We start from the raw sequence: 22,447 nt of genomic DNA, 5'->3' as shown, positions 1-22,447 counted from the left end.
AAGGCTGGCAAACTGATACCAGGTTATCTAGCAATGCTACACTAGCCTGTTGTCGTTTCCTAATGATACTCACAGATATAATTTCTCTGTTGCATCTTTTTGTCACAGTTTACAAATACCCGCAGAGTATGTTACACACCACAGGGTGACAGACCTAAAATAACTGCAATGAAGGGACAGCATTGTATCCAAGCTCATGATGTCATGTCTTCGTATGAGAGGACTGCTCTGCCAGATTCTGAGATACACTGCATCTCAGTTTACAATCAACACAATCAAACGGAAAAAAAAAACACACAGGCTTAACAGTTTTTTTTTTTTTTTTTTTAACAAACATGTACAGGGTATAGACAAAACAGTAGAAATAAATAAACTAAAACACAAATCACTGGACTTCCAATATGGATTATACAAAATAACATGTACTTATTGGAAGTTTGCCTTTTGAGTGCTCCCATTTTTTTGCATTCCAAGAGGAGTTCGAATAGTGAAGTCTTCGTGGGTAAGGAACCTGTTTAGATGTATTGTATTGTTTGATGTATGTATTGTCCATCTGTGATAATTATAGTCTACCTGCTAATACGCAGAGGCACACTTTTGAGATTATATCTGTTTATCTATCTAGATAGATAGAGACAGATAGACATATAGATAGATAGACAGATAGATAGATAGATAGATAGATAGATAGATAGATAGGCAGAAGGATACATAACATAAAACAATTTAAAATTAAATGTTACTGTTTTTGTTTTCTTTTTATTAAAAGAAACATACAGCCATTTCAAAAGTGCACTAGCCCACTCCAAGGTGTGCGGTAAGATACATCTTACTGCACTTCTGGATAATTAAAGGCCTCACAACGCACCCAGGCTTGCTTAAGACATTACTGACTTAACTGTGACATACCTTTTCTTAATTATTAATACTCATTAATAACACTATTCTTCATTGAAAAAAGTCAATGCTGCAGAATTGGACAGGTTCTTTGCAGAAAATGCATTTTTCTTTTGAAGATGCAGATTTCCATGAGGACTATCAAGGTCTGTATTATATTTTTTGTTACAGCAGTTGTCAATTCATTTTCTAAACCACTGACAATAAGGTAGTAGACAAGCAAACCATTTTGATACCCGCATATAGGAACACAGAAAAGGAGGTAAGGAGCACTAACGCAGGCATTTGAGAAATCCTTTTAATTCAAGGAGGGGTTAAGGAAGGGACTTAAAAAATTCTGGAGGAAATTACAGAATGACTATGCATGCATGTCTACAGAAGATGTATTTATTTTAGTTAATAAAAGAACATTTAAATCTAAGTGGTTTTACACGTTTCAAACAGTATTGGGAGATCTTGCATCACTTTTTCAGTAAAATAACAGCTCACTTCCGGTGAAGCAACCTTTGAAATTCATGTCACACTCACTGAAAGCATTAGCCAGGCCGGGGTACCCAACTGAACCAATAAATTAGTTTTTGTTTACTACAGTTCATGTAGGCCTTCCTTGATTCAAGGAATATATGCTATACAACCAAAAGCTTTTTTGTGTGTGTGGAAGTCCCAAGAAGATGTGTTTTACTATTAAATTACTGTGGCATGCGTTCTTTAAAAAACTGATTTTCTAGAAATTCTGCTTTGTTTACAAATAACATCAATTCTCATAAAGACGAACTTGGATTAAAAGATTTCCTAATATTACAAATTTAACAGACGCTTAGTGCAAATTCCTTCTTATAATACAAATTCACTTAACACAAACTTATTTGCAAATTATTTTGGACCCCGCCAGGAAAGAAAATAAATTGCCCTAGTTCAAACAGCCGAGTGTAAAGGATATTGGGCAACATATGAACTTGCATCCAGGTTAGCGCCTGCACTTTGGTGCTGTTTTGAGCCTACAGATCCCAAGCTATCAAGTGCACACACATAAATTCCACTTCCATGAAGCACAGAAATGAGTGACCAGTGCACTAAAACATGCACTATCCTTGCAAGCAAAAGTGGAGGTGTTGAAAGCAGTGGATAAGGCACCACCGTACAAGAAGCAGAAAGATGTTGCTGCAGATTTCAACTTACATGTGAACAATTTGTCATTATGAAAAACCAGAATACAATAATACAGGCAGGGCTAGTGTTTTTTTTTTTTTTTTTTTTTTTTCAAATAATGGAAACATTTAAATAGTACTGTAGTTGTAGCACTACCTCCAATTACTGTAAATTTAATGTTCTTAGGATGTTGCAAATGGTGGTTAGTGAAGTTACATACCAAACTAAATAAAGTACATTATTTATCATTGTGGCATCCTCTAAATGTTATCGATAATATGTTTTCTAAAAATGCTTTCTGGAGTTTCATCACAGGCATTATTATTACATCATTCACATCATTACTGCATCAAGCAATGTCATGTTAACTACATTTAATGTGCATAAGCGTGAAAATCTCCTTTCACTTAACTAGGTATTACAGCAGCACAGTCTTGTCTTTTGCACTCTGAAGGATACATCCTTTATCAGTCTTTCAGTGTCAAGTTCTCAGTGATATACAATGTTCCCACACTATAACGCAGTCTCGAGAGACACACAATATGAGCGTTATAATCCAAGAGCGTTATCTGACTAAAATACAAAATAAAATAACTCCCTCGCTATAATGCACATATAGTGAAGCAAAACCATGCATAAAGCACTATATAATCAACCCTATAGTCTTTTAAAAAAAAACTATAAATAGCCTGGCTAAATCGGGAGTTTGAAGCGACAGACAAGCAAACTAAGTGTGAGAAGGAGAGCGGGTCGAGTGAGGGCAAGAGGGAATGGGCTCACCCCAGGTTTAGCTGCCGGAGCGGGGCTGAAGTGCCTCATCTCCCAGAGAAAGCCACAGCTCCTCTTGCAGCAAAAAGGTAAATACATTAGGAAAGATAACCATGTAATAGGCCTAATATTTATTTAGCTATAAAACAAGTGCTGAATAAGAGGTCTGTGTTATAAAGTGCCAGCGCAGCTTTTCTTCAGTTCAGATACTGTATCAAAAGGGAGAGACAAGAACAGAAGTTAGACTGAGAAGCTGTTTACAGTTTGAACACCGATGCTGAATTTACTGTAGAAATATCGCATGAATCACCAGTACAGGGAATTGCGGGACATGGTGTCAGAGCGTTATATCCGAGGCCTGTTATAACAGAGAGCCTTATAGCGAGGAAGCACTGTATATACATATATATTATGTATGTACAGTTGCAGACATAAGCATTGACATATGTGAAACAAGGTTATTCACTAACTTACTAAGTGTAATAAATATTGTTTGTTAAACTACACTTATTAGTCAATGAAATATTTCAGCAGTGGGGGCTGACCACAGTTTAAGGGGATTTTCTAATATTCCCTCTGGTACCACTTAAAACAGGGAGGTACCCAGGGTTTGTCTTGCAGATGCTACTGTGCCTTTAACAACAAGGACTGGTTGCGCTTCTAGCAGAGAAGATCATTCGCTCGCATTGCTGGTTATCTTTCCTAACATTTTGTTTTTTTTGCGCGAGAGGAGCTGCGGCTTGCTCTGGGAGATGAGACACTTCAGCCCAGCTCCGGCAGCTAAACCTGGGATGAGCCCATTCCCTTTTGCCCTCGCTCGACCCGCCCTCCTCCTCACACTTGGTTTGCTTGTCTGTTGCTTCAAACTGAACTCCTAACCTCCGTTTAGCCTGGCTATTTATAGTTTAAAAACTTCTAATTAGACAGGTACAACCAATTTCAGACACAATAATAATAATAATAATAATAATAATAATAATAATAATAACAACAACAACAACAACAGACCAATTGAAAGCATTTTCTTAATGTATGCAAAGCTACATGAATAAATATCTCAGGTCATATTGGCCTGAGGTATTATGTTTGTTTACAAAATAAGTTTTAACACAACTAAACATCAAAGTTTATTTTCTGTATATAAGTAAATCAGTTCCAGAAAAATCCTTAGCAGACAGAGGTAACATATAAAACTCGACAATGTGTACTTTAATTACTTGATAAGAGAACTACAATTAAACTATTCATTTAAATTAGGCTTTAATATAAACTTTGGTGCACATTTTAGTTCATGGACAGTAAGTTTAACATGCTGTTTGTTTGTTGATAAAAGGTTTTTGAAACATACTTTTCATGTCTTGTCCTCGAGAAGCTATATAATTAGGCACCACAATATATATTTTTTAATCAAGTGATTTAAATCGCAATTTAAAATCAGTGATTTAAATCGACTTCATTTAAATCAGCCAACCCTGAATACAAGCGTATGAACAGCAAAACTGTGGATGCAATTCATAAGCATCTCCAATTTGCTCAATACCCTGATGTTGAGGAAGCCTTGCTTTTGTAGTTTAAAAATGCCTGTGATCAGAATGGGACATGCAGATTTCAAGTTGCAATTAAGAATTACTGATAACACCTTTTATTTATTTTTTTTGCTGCTCCCTTGAAATTCATATTAAAGAGTTGACTGTATTTGAAGGTCTAGTCAAATTCTATTATCCTCAAACTCCACTCTCCCCTGAAGGAAAATACTGCCAGTACATTAAAATGCACCAGTTTGTTTGTTCTTGTACATCATATGAGGTTTCTACAATGTATGTCACATCTGCGTAAGTCACTGACTCGTTTTTGTATAATTCAGTAGCTTTGTTGTGCTTCAAAAGATTCCGTAGCACCACTATACTGTATGAAATGAAACATTTTTATAATTAAGATTAAGAGGAATGCAAAAATCAATTAAAAAAAAAAAAGAATCAACGTGACTGGTGGTGAAATAACAGTGAACAGAAATAAAATCATCCGCTCCGTTTCTTTTTTTGGTTGGGTTTTTGAAGTTATAGATGTAGTACTGTACATTCAAGATAGAACTGCTTCTAGAGTCAACTCAGGTTCTTCATTCAATATAGTGAAACCTGTCAACTCTCAGGTTTCACAACTTACTTAATGCAGATATATCCCTGACTGAACAGCTCCAAACGGTTTGATGCTAGCTTTATACCATTACAATTGCACTTGCATTGGCACAGTGTCTTCTAGTTTTACCTCAGAATTACCTTATTGACTGTAGTTGAAGTTATAGATACTTTTACTGTTTCAGCCAATGTTATGAAAACTACATCTATAGTGTAGTTTCAGGTATGTGCAACATTTTATCCTGTGTTGGACAATGCTTATGTATCATGGACGAAGCCTTCGTGGCCAGGTGTTCACAGTAAGAGATGCATGAGAACATTCTGGGTAAATAATAATTAATAAATACAATCTCACTCAAACCTTCAGCGCACCAGGGAGAAATTTCTGTTCAGATAAAAATCGCTTAGATCATCAAAGCCAATTGGTATAAGCAAGTTAGATGCAGATAATAGGTTCATCTTCTGAACAAATTACCTGGTATAGATCATTTGTTAAATCATTCACACACAGGCATACAGTTAGTGTAATTCTCAACAAATGTTTTTGAATTTATGACACTGGGAAGCCATTTAACAACTATAAGCAGTGATGTAAGCGAGCATGAACCATACACCCTCCACCATACAGGAACTGCTGAGGCTTTTTAATTATCATTATTATTTGCAGCGTTGCTAAGACAACTGCAGCAACTTAAAAGGATAGATTTGAAGACACTGTTACTGTGCTGTGTGTCCCTAATGAAATTTTCCATCTGCTCAACTGTGGCTAGTAAAATTACTGAATTTCCTTTAACCTGGTCACTTGCTTCTTGTTTTACCATGCAGGTCACGGTTATTGAACTATTTTGTAATATCGTATATTGTAATTAAGTTATTGTAATATTTTCTTATAGGGTCATTATAAAGTAGGCCACTTTAGCATGGAAGAACAGCAAATGCTTTGATCACAACTTACGTGGACTGGGAAATCTCATAGGTTGCGTATATGATCTTTAAGGGATGGCCCCAACACACCAAATGGTTAGGGAGGTATAGCGTATTTAGAATCTCACTTCACTAGCCAGAAACACATCCTTGCCTTGCTCGTTGCTTGACTAAAGCTTGTCCTCTATTTGTTTTAGATGAGAAATGTCAGAATCTAAAAAATAAAAAGGATGTGTTCTTGGTTTTGAATATTCATAGTTATCACAGATTTCTCAATGCATATATTAAATATGCATAATCCACATGTATGCTGTCAGTTTTAATTGAAAGCTTGTGTGAAGATTCTAACCATTTTGTTGTGCGTCCTGTTTTTGAATTAAAAAAAAAAAATGGTATGAATGTATAGACTACTGTCATTTATTACGATATTTGACCAGGAAATTGTTTGACTAATTGCATCTCTATCAAATTGCCCTACATTATAATTACCTTTAAGGCTTGGGTCTCCAAGCCTGGTCCTGGAGAGCCCCAAATCCTCAGGTTTTATAGGTGTCTATGTCATCAGTGGCTACAGATCGGAAACACCTGTTAATCTTGACTAATTAGTCCAATAATTGGTGCAATTCAGTAACTAACAGCTTGGCTGAAACAAATCCAAAGACCCAGTAGCTCTACAGGACCAGGTCTGGAGACCCCCGCACTAAGGTAACAACCATCAAGTAATTCCATAAATACGAGCAGGTATGCCAGCAGCGGCAGGCTTCCAAACTCATACAAGCTCCCCTTTCCGGGGGCAACACCTTTTAATTTAGGAGTGCCAAGAACTGAAACTGATGGTACTATATTATCTCCTCTCTGCTCCCCCAACCCCTCCCCCAGCCTCCAACTACAGTGCACCAGATTACAGAATGGACTGTGCTAAACATCGAGAGAGAGACCCACTGCAGGATCAACTGCCACCAACACACTTCATGCAGCCCACACTGCTAACCAAATTAACCGTTTCCTGTACATTCTTTGTGAGAAAGAAATACAGCTGAGTAACTCCTGCCTCTTTCTTTCTTACTGTTTTTACCCATGCAAAAATGGGAAAATCGTATATGCGCAACAATTTGCTCCCAGCACGACACGCTTTTTTTTTTTTTCTTCATTGAAAACCTGCCAGAGCTTACATCACACAGAATCCATCTCCCTGTTACTTGCAGTGTTGCAGGATCACTAATCATACAGAATGCCACGCATTTACATAGGCTGTATTTCCACCCACAGGAAGCAAACTGCATTATAAAAGAGTGAAAAAAAAGCAGAGCTTTCTTTGGAGAAAATCTTTTCATCAGGACACTTCACCATTAAGGAAGAGAATCCCCCTTTAAAATTGAGCTTCCAAACAGGTTTGAATCTAAGGTCAAATGCAACGTTCTGCTGAAAGTAACAGTACTGTTATGCAGCACAATGTGTTGTTACTAGTACTAACCGGAACTCTTACTGCAATTCTTCTCTCCTTGTGGATTCAAAACCCACAGCAGAGATAAGAAAACGGAAGGCGGCAAACGCATTCACCAATCAGATCAATGGCTAAGAACTAACCCAGGTTACTCACTCAAAACTGCAACCACAATTGTACAGCAGGTAACAACTTAATAACAGCAGACCAATCATGTGCACAGTATTTCCATAGAAGGGTTCAAAGTCTAAATGCTAGTTTAATTTGCTAAAAGTTTGAATTAAATCAGCCATTAAGTTCTTAATATCATTTAACTGCTTTTTGTTACAGTGTATTTAATTCCGTATTACACACAATTTCTGAATGCTTACTTTCTCCTTGCTAGTTAGATCCTAAATTGTGCTTCTTTGTGAATTTAGCACAATCAATAATGCCCCGTTTCCACTGCCTGGCGCTCGCCCAGACAGCTGCTCAGGTTTTGCATCTCATGCTCGATATAGCCAAATTAGCTACAAAAGAAATGCGTTATCACGTAGCCAAGAGGTGTTTAAGCACTTTATTTACGACTGTGATGAAACACAATACATAGGCTATTAAGACATTTCTTTACCACGTATTACTGTTTTACATTTAGAAGTGTGAAGCCTTCATTTTTAAAGCACAAACTGAAAGCTAAAAGAAAAAAATGAAATCAGCGTTGCTATTTGTTGATGAAGATTCACTTTCCATCTGTCTTTTGGAAAGTTCATTCAATTGGGTCTTGAGAAGGTCGTCTATGTAATGCCATAATGAAAACAGCAACGGACGTTCTTTCAGTTTCAGTTTCCATTGTTCAGACTGCTTTGTTCTAAACGCAGTAGGGCCAAAATAAAAGGTTTAAACAAAACACCGGAACAAGCACCAAACAAACGCTGACCCTTAGTCTAAGCAGCAGCCTTCACTAAAGGTTCTAAAATCACAGTACACAAACAAATATACTCACCTCCTACAACTCCCTTCTCCCAGCCAAAAGATGTGGTCCTCCTGTCAATCATACACTTATCTACATATGCAGGGCTTTGCCCTGCCATACCACCATATTCTTTAAAACAAAACACAATATGATCCCAGTGACTTTCGATGCACGGCAAGAATTTCGGAGGTTGGCCAGGATTGGAAAAAAGCACTAAAACGCTCTTTTAATTTCGACAGCCGGTCGTGGGCAGCCGAAGCCTGTAGCGCCAAACAGTGGAAACGAGGCTTTAGTCTCTGTGTAAAACAGCAGCTTAGTTTACTGCAGACAAAGTTCAAGAATATTTACTGAGTCCTACAACTCAGTTGTTGTGAAGAAATTAGCTCAATTAAGTTTCAAAAAATCTAGAGTTTAAAATAAAAATAAAAAAACACAGCAGCCATTGTTATAGTCTAGTAAAACTAGTTTGGATACAAGAAAGCAAATAAGCACAATGACCACAGGGGGGGCTTCTTTGTCTGAAAGCAAAGGTTTCTCAGGCCGTTTACATTTCATTACAGTTGTTTTTAAGTTTAAGTTTTTTAGGTAATTATATTGTGCTGCTTTCTTCCACTTTTCAACAACTGTTTTAATTCTGAAAGTGTGCCGACAAGTCTTTGTTTTCAGTTTGAAGATCCCCATTACTATAAGGAAGAAGGTCAAGCCATGATATTCTGAATAAATAAATCATGGAGCTCACTGTCAAAGTGAAAGCATTCTGGATCCATTATAGAAAAACAATCCATTTTTAAATTCTCTCTCTCCAGGTCTCACTGGAGAATCGAGTGCGTCTGTGAGATCGTGGTGATGGAGATTAATAGGAGGCTAAAATAATGGACCATTCTGTACACTTAAAAATAATGTATTAAAGCAAACTACAGTACTATCATGCATCACTACACAGCATTGTAAACTAAATGCTACATTTATGGTATTTCAAACAGTAAGATTACCATTTCTGTAAACTTTTTTTGTTTTTAATTCTTACCTAACTAATCCAACTATCGTGAAATACTGAGGGCAAGAAACAAAAGAAGGGTTCTTTACAGTAAAGTATAGTAGTACTTATAATTAACCAACTGCAAACCAAATCTGTGAATTATTTAAAAATAACAAGGGTGCACTGTATTTAAAAGTAAGTTTAGCCGTATTTATGATTGATTTTCACAAAAATGGGGGTGGAGTTTTATTTAGCCTCCAAGGCAGCCCATACAGAACTTGCCAATGTTTGCTTTCCTATATGACCTCTTATGACGTGGAACCAGGAAGGCTATTAGAACTCCCATTTATGGCCCCATCAATCCTACATAAGATACTACAGTAATAACTTTGGACTGCTATGACTAGGAAGAGAAACATTTCCTGAATGTATTTGCTCTTGGACATAAGTCGTTCAACTTCAACAGAAAAAGCTTATTTTTAATTTTGAACAAATGAACATGTGCCTGATTTATTGATAACACAAGCTACATGAATGCCTAAAATCTGACAAGTATGCCAAATCATTGTGACAAACTCCTGCAAAGACTCGCACTCATCTATCATTCATGTTGCTTAATGCAGTGGATGCAAATTTACCAGTCGTATGGTAAAGTGATGCAGTTTGTGTCATTTCAGGATCCGGACAAAAACATCCTTAAGCTATCATACATTTTAGACCTAAAGTTAAAACATTATTACAGACAGATTCAGTCCCAAGCAAGAAGATATCAAGTTTAACAGTAAGGGTAAAAAACAAAAAGCCATTAAACACTGCAACGCAAACAGGAGTAATGCTTGGAGGCTTTTTATGGGAAATCAGTTATATTGGTCATAGCATATTACTGCATTACATGAGGATCAATTATGTATGCATGGAAAACATTTTATGTACTGTGCCATTTTCAACTAAATAAACTTTATAGATTTTACAATGTACTTTGGTATCCTTAATGCAAACACTATGAATGCATACACTCAGCTCTCAACAAACTGTTATGGAAATATGCCTGCAATACGTCTTGGCATATGAAACCTTCCACTCATTCTCTATGTAAGCATTTTAGCCACTGCATAAAATGACTGATCCCTTAGGGTGAGTGTTCAGTATCTTCTTTCACCTTCAGGGTTCAGCTGCATCAATTGCATAACTTTTACATACATGTCAGAAATGTGTGTCGTCCAAACATTAGCAACAGTAGTATGCATTTATTTATCCACAATTATTTTTGTAATACACTTGGTTTCTGAACAACATTCAGCTCATGTCAGGATAACACCTTCCTTGTTCACAAAACTCAACTGCTAAATTTAGAAATTTTCACTTTACTAAAGTTTCATTTAGTATTTCTAAATTTCTATTTCCTTTACTGTTAAATTTAACAAGACTTCAATGTACTAAGCAAACTTTTTTTTTCCCAGAAGGCCTCTGAAGTACCCTAGCTGGCTTCAAGCCTCACCACCACTCCCAGAACACTATTCTGGGCAATGGATGTGTTGGAAACCATCTGTAACCTAATTATATTGAGACAAAACTACAAGAAAATCACGTCAAAGAAAGAGTAGAAAATATTTTGGCAAATGCTTGACAGAGTAACGAACCTTTGTCTGGTTTAAGTTATTTTATATTTGAATTTGATTGAGTGTTTAAGAAGTTATAGATGTTCCACTGTACAACACTATATTGTCTCAAAAAAGAACTGCTTGTTTGCCATTCAGAACCAGTAACTTTATTTCCCTAAAATCTCTACAAACAGAGATGCGTCACTGGTTTTCTTCGACTACTTTTGGTGCTTTTGCAAATGAGGACTCTTCAGTACAAAAGAAACAAATATCCCTTATTTGATCCAAGATCATAAGCTTATCTCTACTAGAATCATAGCATTCCATCTTTTCATTCTAGTAAATATATTTTATAAGATTTGCTCAAGGCAGTGACACAAACCTGTAATGTACCCTTTATTTAAGCCATGGTTCTCCAACCCTGGTCCTGTGGAGTCCCAAATCTGTTTTATAGGTGTCTGTGTCATCAACAGCTAAACATCTGGAACACATGTTAACCTTAACTAAGCAAGTCAATAATTAGCAAAAACCAGAGGACCCAGTAGCTGTCCAGGACCAGGATTGGAGACCCCCAGTGCAGGCTACTCAAGCACAGATAAGGGCTGCAGGATAGTTTTGTAGATGGATTTGGTCGGGACCCGAAGATTTTTGGGAGCCAACAGGAACATTCTCATGTCAGCATCAGCTGCCGCCAGATTACCCTTCTTAGCAATTTTTTGCACAGCTAATTGAATCCTTATCAGATTCAAAGTGAAATAGAAATAATAAGCCTAGCCTATAACATTTGTCTTTGAATGTATAATGATTTAGATCCTGGGGAACAAAGTGTGCCCCTTCTCTAAGCTATTGCTGTAACATCATCTGTGGTAATGGATGTGCCCACTCAACTGTGCTTCAATCTGACTTTTACTGAAGTAACGCCGTCTGTGGTAACAAATAGATAACACAGTGATGACTATTAGGCTCATAACAGAGAAGCTGACTTTTTTTTTTTTTTTTTATAGATCAAGGAATAGAATCAAATTGGCTTTTTCACTCAAAAGCTCAATTTGCAATTTGTTCAACTTGAATCCTTCTGTCACCTCTCCTTTTTAAAGCAAAAAAGCCTGGACATGTTCTGATTACGGGTGTACCGATGGTTGGTGGTAGCATATCGGAATTTAAAATGACACAATCGGCCATCAGATGTTTTTGTTGTTTTAGCCGAGACTTTAAAATCTCTGAAACCAACAGGACAGTTGATTGCAAGTTGTGTGCAGCTATAACTTCACGTGAAGGTGCCACTTCTAAAGATTACAATACAACAAGTTTAATAAATGACCTCAGAATGAGGCACCATGCTGATCATGACGATTCTATAAGGATGATTAGTGAAAACAGGAAGGATCGGGAAAATCTCAGACAAAGCAGCTGACTTTAGCTCAAGCACCAAACCATTCAAAGCAATTTACCATGAAGATCCCAGAGCCAAAAAAGAGACTTAACGACTTAATAGAATTTATAGCTCTGGATGATCAGCCGTTTTTGAGTGTGGAAGACACCGGATTTTGCCGTCTCGTTGAATGTCTGCAGCCTCTTTTTCAAGATGCCCAGCAGAAAGTTTATATCCAAGACTGCGCTGCCAGAACTGTACAATGCGGTTTTAAAACACATGCAAATGCTCATTGAAAGCGATGATGTATCAAATATCTGTTCATTTTTGTCATCTGTAATTATAAAGCATATGCCTTGTTTCAATAATGCCATTAAAATGCATGCACCAATGTATCTAAGCATTATTGTTATGGGCATCGGAACAGCTATCAGCCAAGAAAATCTTAAATCAGTGCACCCCTAGTTCTGATGTGCTTGTTATCTTATTCCAGTGGGGTAGGAATAAAAAAAAAAGAAACTACTGATGATCTGCTCTAGTTCATTAGCACAGGAGAAATATCCCTCCATATCAGTTCTTGTCTCTTGTGTTTGATTTCTTTTCATAAAGACAACTGGCCCTGCTGGTCTAATGTTTTGTCAGGTTCTACACAAAAAAAAAATAAAAAAATCATCATCATCATCATCATGGTGGACACACCTTTAACTAGACCAAGCCAGAATTAAAACCTCATAACTTGCAGCCGGCAAGCACAACTACACTCTATATTGATTAAAGAATTTTACACAACGTTCTTTTCATAATAACCATGGAACAAAAACAAAACAGGTCTGTTAATAGCACCCACCCTTCATATAGAAAAGAACATGTCATGACCTCCCACACTCCTGTAGAGCAGTAAAACCAGTCCAACCAAATACAGGCTCCGACTCACCTAGACACAATAACCTACAATAATTAGCAAAAGAAAAACTGTATTTTTCACCTTTGCAAGTTCCAGTAAAAAAGCCTATTACTTTATAAGTGGAAAGGCAATAAACAGGTGTTCAACTATTAAATAATTTTCCTTTACAGCTACAGGATCTGACTGGGCTTTTCCAGCCTTAGAGCAGTTTGCTCCTCAGAGAAACATCTAATTTACACACCAAAACATGTACCATACCAATATTGTTTTTAAAGCAGTGTCCCCCCAATCAAGTTCAATTTAACATCAAATTGAATTGCTTATGTCCATTTACTATGCTATTTCATAGTTTTGTCTTCTGTTGACACTTTCATAAAGCTGTCCTTTTGATTATCTTGTTTCCAAATTGTTTTAAATACATACATAATACAGGAGACACAAAGGGATCCCAGAGCTGGATTCTATTGGATCATTTTACAGCACTGGGGAAATCACACAGCATTTCCTTACCACCTATTTTTAGGATAGAGCGATTCCCTAGTGCTCCAATAAAATCCAGTTGCTACTTACAATATCCTGGTGGGTCATAAATAAATCCATTTCGTTTTTTTTTTAATGAAATTCTATAAACAAAAAAAGGAGGGCCTTACTTATGAGGCCAACTTTTTAAAATATGTGAAACATATTTCAAAGCAGTCTCTAGAGACAGGCGCTCCATAATGTGTTTGGTGGGTGCACGTCACTTTAAAGGGCGAATGTAAACAAAATTCTTCCACTATGCTATAGAACAAACACATGCTTTTCATGTCAAGGGACTGTACATGCTGTACCAGCATTACAATAAAAGTTCTGCATTAAAGTGTGTTCCATGATATAACAAATCTTAACAAGAGTCTACTAAGCTATGTCTTACTGACTTATTCCTATTTAACAAACTAAAAATGTAGCTCAAATGTTGCCTGTGTCCCAATAGAATTCCAGACAGACAGCATTACTCATGATCTGTTTAATGCTCGGACTCAATAGATACTCAGTTGTTTGTCTCAGGATATGATGCCAAGCTTGTCGATAGCGTCCCCATCACAATTAAGTGGGACAGTACTACTAAGACATCATCTGAGCAAAGGTTAGTTTGGCAGCAGAGCTTTCCCAAGGATTGTACCAACCCCCCTGGAATATATACCATGTGATGTCAAATAATCTGGACATGTGCCAGCACAAGCCTTCACTAACCGAAACTGTACAGTGGAGTATTGTACCGATTACTATGAAATGCCACTACTTAGGCACTACTTCTACAACTAAATTATTCTCAATGACGCAGCGTGTTAATTCAATTGCCCTTCTGCCTATAACCTCTGGAGCGTGGCTCAGACTACTCAGAGTGAAATGTGTTTGGTGATCTCAACATTAGACAATCCACCAATCACAAAATCAACGGCAAAACCAAATTTATTTTCAAATCCTCTCTCATCTGATGAACAAGATAGTTTATAATCTTATTTTCAGTTTGTGCTGGTGCAAAAAAAAAAAAAAAAAAAAAAAAAAGCCTTATATATATAAAAAAAAAAAAAAAAAGATTCTTTCTGTACAAATAACAAAAAAGCAAGACCCTTCTTCACTTTGTTTTTTATAAAGCCTGGGCAAATATGTTAGACATAATTATCAATAGCATTGAACATTACTGGTTTATGTGCCTAATTTCTTATTTACTTGAACTGCAAGAAGTAACCTGAAAATTCAAAACAAATACCAATTGACTGTTTCATCTCAGTTATAATCTATAGAAGTTTATTACTCAGCTACCAAAGCAATTAAAGTAGGAAGAAAAAAAAACAGGCAGTCCAGACACATGGTTCCAGGCCCAACAAAGTACTTTTTGGTTTCACACAGCTTTAAAGATTTCAAATGCTGTCCAATAAATTCCAGTTTTCATACCTACAATTCTGTTCTCATGCATTATCCAGCATTGCATGAGGTGACATCAGAGGAGGCTGTGTGATCCAGTAGTTAAAGAAAAGGGCTTGTAACCAGGAGGTCCCTGGTTCAAATCCCAACTCAATCACTGTGTTACCTTCAGCAAGTCACTTAATCTCCCTGTGCTACGTCTTTCGGGTGAGACATTGTTGTAAGTGACTCTGCAGCTGATGCACAGTTCACACACTCTAGTCTCTCTAAATCGTCTTGGATAAAGGTATCAGCTAAATAAACAAATAATAATAATCTACATCTTATTTGGAGGCAATATATGGCCATTATAGGCAAAAACAGGTAGGCTACTGTAATAAAACTTAACAAAAAAAAACTTGAGATACACATGTTTAAAGTTATAGTAGCTCCCCACCACCACCACCACCTAGAAAGGAAAAATAAAAAAAAACTCTTATGCAAAATATTTCTGATAGTCTCTTGATTACTAGCAAGAGACACATAATGGTGTCGTCCTTTTTGATAGTATTCAAATTTAGATAATCTAGTATGCATCCTGAAATGATTCTGTATCATATCTGCACTGCTTAACAGCATACTGGATTCCAGGAATAGGCAAATTCAGTCAAACAGACCTTTTCTACATAAACGCTACCAGCCTTTAGCAATGTATTTCATGCATGTCTGGCTCTGATATGTTACAAAAACTTGTACAGGCAGCTGCCCTGGCATGGTCTATTGGCTAAACAGTTTTCTGCTACAGGGTGCATTGTAAAGTAATTAAAGCTGGTTTATGGTAAGTTTTTACATTTTAAAAAGGAGCTACTGTACAACATTCCTCACTGCCAGCCCTGAAATAGCAAATTACCTGGCATTTTGATCCCCAGGGTGGGGCTGGCACAGTGCTTGTGTACAATTATTCTAAAGATCCAAGCAGGTGGTTACATTCTACTACAAATGTGAAATACAAGACTCTTGTGCCTGTTTTGCCAATTTAGATGGCTGCTTTCCACAGGATTTATACACCACTGCCTGCATTGCAAGGTAATTTCTTTGCACAGGAAACAGAAGAAAGTCTTCCCATTCCTAAAAGCCATCACAGCTGATAACTGACCCAACTCTCACACTGCAAGTCAAACCTAAGACCCGCTTTTTCCACATTTGCAACGACAGTACTTTTTGAGCGCATCAAAAAGGGCAAACATGCAAAGACTAAGGGTCATGTTTCAATACACGTCTTTTCACTGCTCGCTTAGTACATGACGAGTGGTATCATGCCAGAGATTTGCGACATGATCTAAGCTTTAGGCACTCTGGTTAAATTAAATTAAAAGTTTTCTACGTCAAAAACCTTCTCCTGAAGTCAATCGTATAGCCATTTTTTAAACGAGTTTCTTTTGAACAGCTAGCTAAATCGGTTCTGAGTCGCTTTTTATTTCAGTAACTTGTTCTGACGCAATCCAGTAATGACGAATGCTATAAGACAGTTTCATACCATTGAAAACAACACATTTGTGAGATTTTACCTCGGAATTCGGCAACACCCCGAACGAGCTTGCGTTTCAAATTTCTAAAGTTAAACAACCCTGGATGCATTTCGTATGACCCTCTATGTCAGACTGTGCGAAAATGCTGATGAACTGTCCTCTGCCTATGTTGTACAGTTATTGAAAAAAACTGATCATGTTCATGTTCTGGAGAGGGTTTGTTTACCTGCAATTCGGCCCGCTCCACATCCCACTGCGCCCTCTCCACCTCAAATCGGGCCCATTCGTGCTGCAGGAAGTGCAAGATCCCCGGGATACTGTACTGAGCCCTGGCCGCTTCCCCTCCGCCTCCTTCAGGCTGCGGCCCCGGTCCTTTCCCGCTGCCGGACAACACCGAGTTATTGTTATTGTTAAAAAAGACTCCGGGACCCGCCTGTTCATCCATGGCCAAGCTAGGTAAGAAAGCTCGGATCGTGGATGGTTGGCACGGCTGTGTGTCGGGAGCTCCTCGGCTGCTAACTCTGATCTCCGCCTCTACACGAATATAAAAATAAACATAAACTACTAACAGCTCTCTGCCGGGGACAGACCTCGCCTCTGACAGCCAGCTTCACTCAGTGACGTCAAACTATGAGCCCACGCCCACACCATGCACATTTTTAGGGGCAGGACCCGCGTCCTCCACAGGATTCTGGGATTTGTAGTTTTTGTTTTTCGATGTGAACTTCCTGGCATATAACAGCCTAATAGAAACGACAAACGCCATATTATATCAAAGGGAATATGACATGATTAAGAAAGCTATTCCAACCAGTTTGGGTCGTAAAAAAAACTAATATGATACAATGCAAACTATAACATGGAAATAGAACCTAAAACAGACGGAGATGGAGTAACATCTGTTAAATGCAACAATAATTTTGTAAGAAAATACTTTAAAATAATAACACAAACGAATAATGCGGCAGTGGCAAAACATCCTGGATACCAGAGGACATACATTTTATGAGAGCGTGGACATTTTAAAATACCCAGTTCTTAATAGTGAAGGAAATTCCCTTCAGTATTCTACATAGGATCTACCCGACCAACCTAAAGAGAATCCAGTTCTTTCTAAATGATTTTCCTCAGTGCAGGTTTTGTAACGGTTCAGAGGAATCTATTGAACATTTACCAATGTGATAAACCTGTCAATTCTGGAAAGATCTTTCAAGCTGTCTGTTCGACAAGCTTTCGATTTAACTAACAATTCATGTTCATGGTGTGATCTTCCATTTAACTTTTTTCCAAAATCATTTGGATTTCTTGATCATATATATCACATCATATATAAAGATATATATAAATAAAACCAAATATTGTATCTTTTACTAAAGAAGGGGAATATCACATGGTAGCTTTATATACCTGTACAAACATGAAACTTGAAAAAGCAACAACAACTCGACTTGAAAAGCATGCTAATACTCCTAGAGTAAGGGTTAATGGTTATTAAATGCAGGAATTCACAATATTGTTCTGTATCTTATGTTTAACCAAATTTAGCAAGTCTGGGCTACATAAAACAATACATTAAAATGCATTGTAAATTCATGTACATTTTCACATGAAGTGTACTTTATCAGAATGCATAGTACAATATTTAACTGTGGATACCAGGGGTCTCCTCTCCTATGAGAACTTCTTACCTCGAATGTCAAATTCTGAGGCTAGTAGGCGAGCTCTGACTTGTGTTTTTTACAATACTGCAACTTACTGCAGTATTCTTCAGGGTATACTGCTATTTACTGCAACATTTGTTAATTTGTTCTATAATAATATCTACAAGTTCCTCATAGTATTATATACAATCATCTAGCAGTCTACTATCCTCCTTGAAAGTAAATACTTCTTAACCACCTTTTTTGTTAATTCGTGTAAGGGGTGGCTTGATTTGAATGCTGCCACTCCATAACCCTAGTGGTCAGAGTTGTTACTTCACATTCAATTAAAAACATGAGACAAAAATTACATAATAATAATAATAATAATAATAATAATAATAATAATACCAGCATTGAAATAAATCGCATCCCTAGTTGGACTAACTAAGTCATGAAACATTTCATGGAATAAATGTAAAAGTTATTTTGTTTAACACATTACATATGTCAGTATGATTTAAAAAATATATATATATATAATGCTGGCCACAAGAGTCTACATCCATAGCATGCAGCATCTCATCTCAACAAATGCTCATGCAGTTCATTCAAAATCTTAGAAATAGCTCCAAAGATATAGCCAAGCCTTTAATAGTTGAACTACGTTCCCTCACCACACAACAGCTCAAGAGAACTGAAGGTCAGTGGGTGTCCTCTGACCACTGTCAAGCCAACCGTCTCTTTAAAAAGCTGTTGGCAAGCTACCGGCCTCTGAAGAATGAAGGCTAGCCCTGCAGGTCTCCATTTGAGCTCAATGTGCACCTGGCCAGTAGGGGCCTCTGTAGCATTGTGAACCTGTTGATAATCAGGCTGACTTTCAGAATTTGTCATTGTAAATATGTAAATTAACTCACTTTTGTCAATTTCAAAATTATAGTTTAGTTTTTTTTTGTTTGTTTGTTTGTTTTATTTTGTTTTTACTTTTGCATTTCGACTTAAATGCAATGCTTTGTTTTGCTCAGATAAATTATGTTGTAAGTATGCTAAAATTAGATTTTGTTATGGATGGAGGTGTACTCAATATAAGTTTCCTTGAAAACCAGACCCTATTATAACAACAACAATATGACTTGCTCTTACAATGTAAATGTCACAGCAGACTACAATATGCCTATGAGGATTCTGCCTAGCATTTTTTTTAAATGTATTTCATGCTGTTTCATAAAAATATTCCTTTCAATCAGAATAATCTAATTGGACCTGACCCTGCAGGAAATTCGTACCACCTCCCGTCTTAGCTTGCTTTGTATCCCCGACTGATGTTTATTTTCTAAACCTTTAAGTCTTTTGATGTCACCAGACTGAAGCCGCAAGAGTATCTTACACAACCTGCGAGTCAGCCTGCAACCATTGCTTCCAGCAGAACAACAAAGCAGCAGGCACCAGTGGCTGCAGCCTATTTAATTACTTTTATTAAAGCTGCAGTGCATCACAATCATGCTCACTTGTATGTGTCCACATTATCATGTGCCCTCTTCCAGAAACCAGAAGTTGGCTCCACAGCATTGTTGAGTTCGAGCTGCAGGCCCACAGCTTCCTCCCTCACTCTGTCACTCAGGCGTGATCCAGCTATTCATTAAAGCAGTGGGGAGATTATAAATGTCATCTGTAAGCACTGTTGTAGCTCAGAAAGCAAAACGACATGTTGTTCTTGATACATTGAAATATAATTTTTTCACAATGGCCATAAAGAGCAATCAGAAATATGCACAAATCTTTATTGGGGGACTGTCATTGCTTGCAGTATCTCGACTTCCACCAGGACCAAAGTACAGTGTCTGAATGAAAGAAAATATTTGTGCTAAATGGGAATGAGAATGGGGTATTACCTACATTTTTATAATTATTTATTATCCTATTATGTGTGTTCTTTATCATTCTCTACTGGTGTTTCTTTACTATTTACCACACTTACCTATTCCAGCAAAAATGTCCCTTATCAATGAATGGGGCTGCTTCTAAAAAGCTGAATTTCTGAGGTTCGACCAGGCAATAACTGTGGTATCCATGGTGATGTGCTTTAAAAATAAGAAACAGTCGAGACTGATCATGTGTAGGCGAACCGTCCATCTCTCATCATTTGGCATGAGTGGGTGTTTCTCCTCAGAAATTTTTTGTTTTGTTTTTGTTTTTCAAACCTCAGAGGATTTGCCAACCAACTTTATCATGGCCAGTCACCCTCATCATATACAATTGAGAAGGACACCACAATCTAACAACTCTACAGGCAGCATTTAGGATCATAGTGTTGCTATTTAATGTTCTCCTGTGTTCCCTGTTCAGAAATGCTGTGGCCTTGTACGGTAATTGTCAAAACATTACAGCAAATGTTTTTCTCAAAACAACACAGGCTGATGTAACTAGTACTGAGGTGACATGACCTAGAAGTATGAAAACAATAACAGACTACCTGAATATTGTCTTAATTTTGTGAACCTGACCCCACATTCCGTTTCTTCCAGGTTTCCTGGCACAACCTCCTCTCTACAGGTGTACCTCAAGGATCTGTCCTAGGACCCCGCGTCTTCTCGGTCTACATACGCTCGCTAGGTACTCTCATTTCCTCTTTTGGCTTCTCCTACCTCCTTCACGCTAATGATGCCCAGATCTTCCTATTTCCCCTCTGTTGACTCCCACATATCCTCTCGCATCTCATAATGCCAACTAGGCTATTTCAACTTCAATGCATTCTCACCACCTCAAACTCAACCTCTCTAAATCTGACCTCCTCTCTCCTCTGACCTCTCCACCCCAATATGCCTTGACTAGAACTTTCTCTGTATCTCCTTCTGCTAAAAACCTAGGTGTTACTCTTGACCCCTCCCTCTCCTTCTCTCAATCCATCTCTTCCCTGACACACACTTGCCACTTCTTTCCTAGCAACAGCTACCAAATCCATCTCATTATGTATTCCACTCAACTCCTGTTCCAAGCTTTTTCACTCCAGATTTGACTACTGTAACTCTCTCCTTGCTAGTCTCCCTGCTTTGGCTATCCGCCCCCTTCAGCTCATTCAAAATTCTGCTGGTCATCTTCTATTCTCCTAACCTCACTACTCTCATGCTACCCGTCTGCTTCACAGCCTCCACTGGCTAATTATCTCTGTCCTCAAGACCCACCTGCTCAAACTGCACTTGTTGATCTCTTGATCTACACCTCCTACTATGCACTGGACTTGCCTCACCTACGCACTACATTACTGGATCCTCAGCTAATGCACTACGCTTGCACCTTTGCACTACTAATATTTCATTATAGATATAACTTGTTGCATCCTAGTTCTTAATGTAGTTTAGTAGTATTATTTGCACTTACTGTACACTTTACTGTATTTAAATATTAATCTTGCATTGTAGCCCTGTACTGTCCTGCAACAAGTTGTCTGCCAAATAAATATATAATATTCCCCTGAGTACAAAGGGTGCTTCAGATATATTGAGCTAACAGGGGTTTCAAGGAAGCTATTAAATGGCAAGCCTGTAATCAACATTTGCACATCCCTTTATTAAAATGCTAAAAGAAGCACCCCATCATTCAGGAGACAACTGCTTTAATGATGGTAGAGGAATTATAATAGACCTACTATCATCACCTTGACAACTAGTTCAATGTTTATCCTTCCCAACCATCACCATAACATCCTCATTTGAATCATAGCCTTTCAATTTCAGGGCTTTTAGCCTCTGCCAGCAGTTAAAACGACTATTTCATCAGCCAATGTGGCCTCCACTTCATTATTCCCTGGTGCTGGACTTGCCGTTCACTGCCAATCTGTCACACTGGATGCATGTTGATAAAAGGGGCCTTTCCTGTAAAGAATTGTTGCATTACCTGCTGAATAAGTCGGGTGACCCAGAAAAGACAACAGCAGTGTGTACAGTAATGTATACCTCAATAAAATAACCATTATGAGGTGAAGCAAGCATGGCATTAGCTAAATGAAGGATAATAAAAGATATAATGAGAAATGGGTTGCACTTATATCATGAAGAAAGTGCAGTTTAAGAGCATACTATCCCATAACTTCAAAGCGCTCGATCAGAATACTAAGGTAAAACTATAAGAAACTAAGTCAAGTAGACAAAAGTAATCAAAATGATGGTACCTGTTTACCTATAACTCTCACAGGGAGAGGACACCCCTTCCTAACAGATATAAAATATATCGCTATATACTGTACGTTTCTTAATTAGTACACAAAAA

General features: G+C 37.5%; 1 protein-coding gene across 2 annotated transcripts in view; it reads right to left on the bottom strand.

Annotated features, from left to right (window-relative positions):
* The window catches only part of LOC121316087 (striatin-like), a 107,295-nt gene extending 90,133 nt beyond the window's left edge, over nt 1-17,162 (bottom strand). For both annotated transcript variants that reach the window (XM_041250842.1, XM_041250843.1), the window contains exon 1: nt 16,768-17,162. In XM_041250842.1, the coding sequence (XP_041106776.1) occupies nt 16,768-16,986 (219 nt within the window). In that variant the 5' untranslated portion in view covers nt 16,987-17,162. The remainder of the gene's footprint in view (nt 1-16,767) is intronic.
* Between the last annotated feature and the right edge of the window lie 5,285 nt (nt 17,163-22,447).

The sequence above is a fragment of the Polyodon spathula genome, chromosome 5, assembly GCF_017654505.1.
Source record: "Polyodon spathula isolate WHYD16114869_AA chromosome 5, ASM1765450v1, whole genome shotgun sequence".
Taxonomy (NCBI): Eukaryota; Metazoa; Chordata; class Actinopteri; order Acipenseriformes; family Polyodontidae; genus Polyodon; species Polyodon spathula.
Note: the sequence above shows the minus strand (reverse complement) of the source record. Positions and strands in the feature narration are given on the sequence as shown.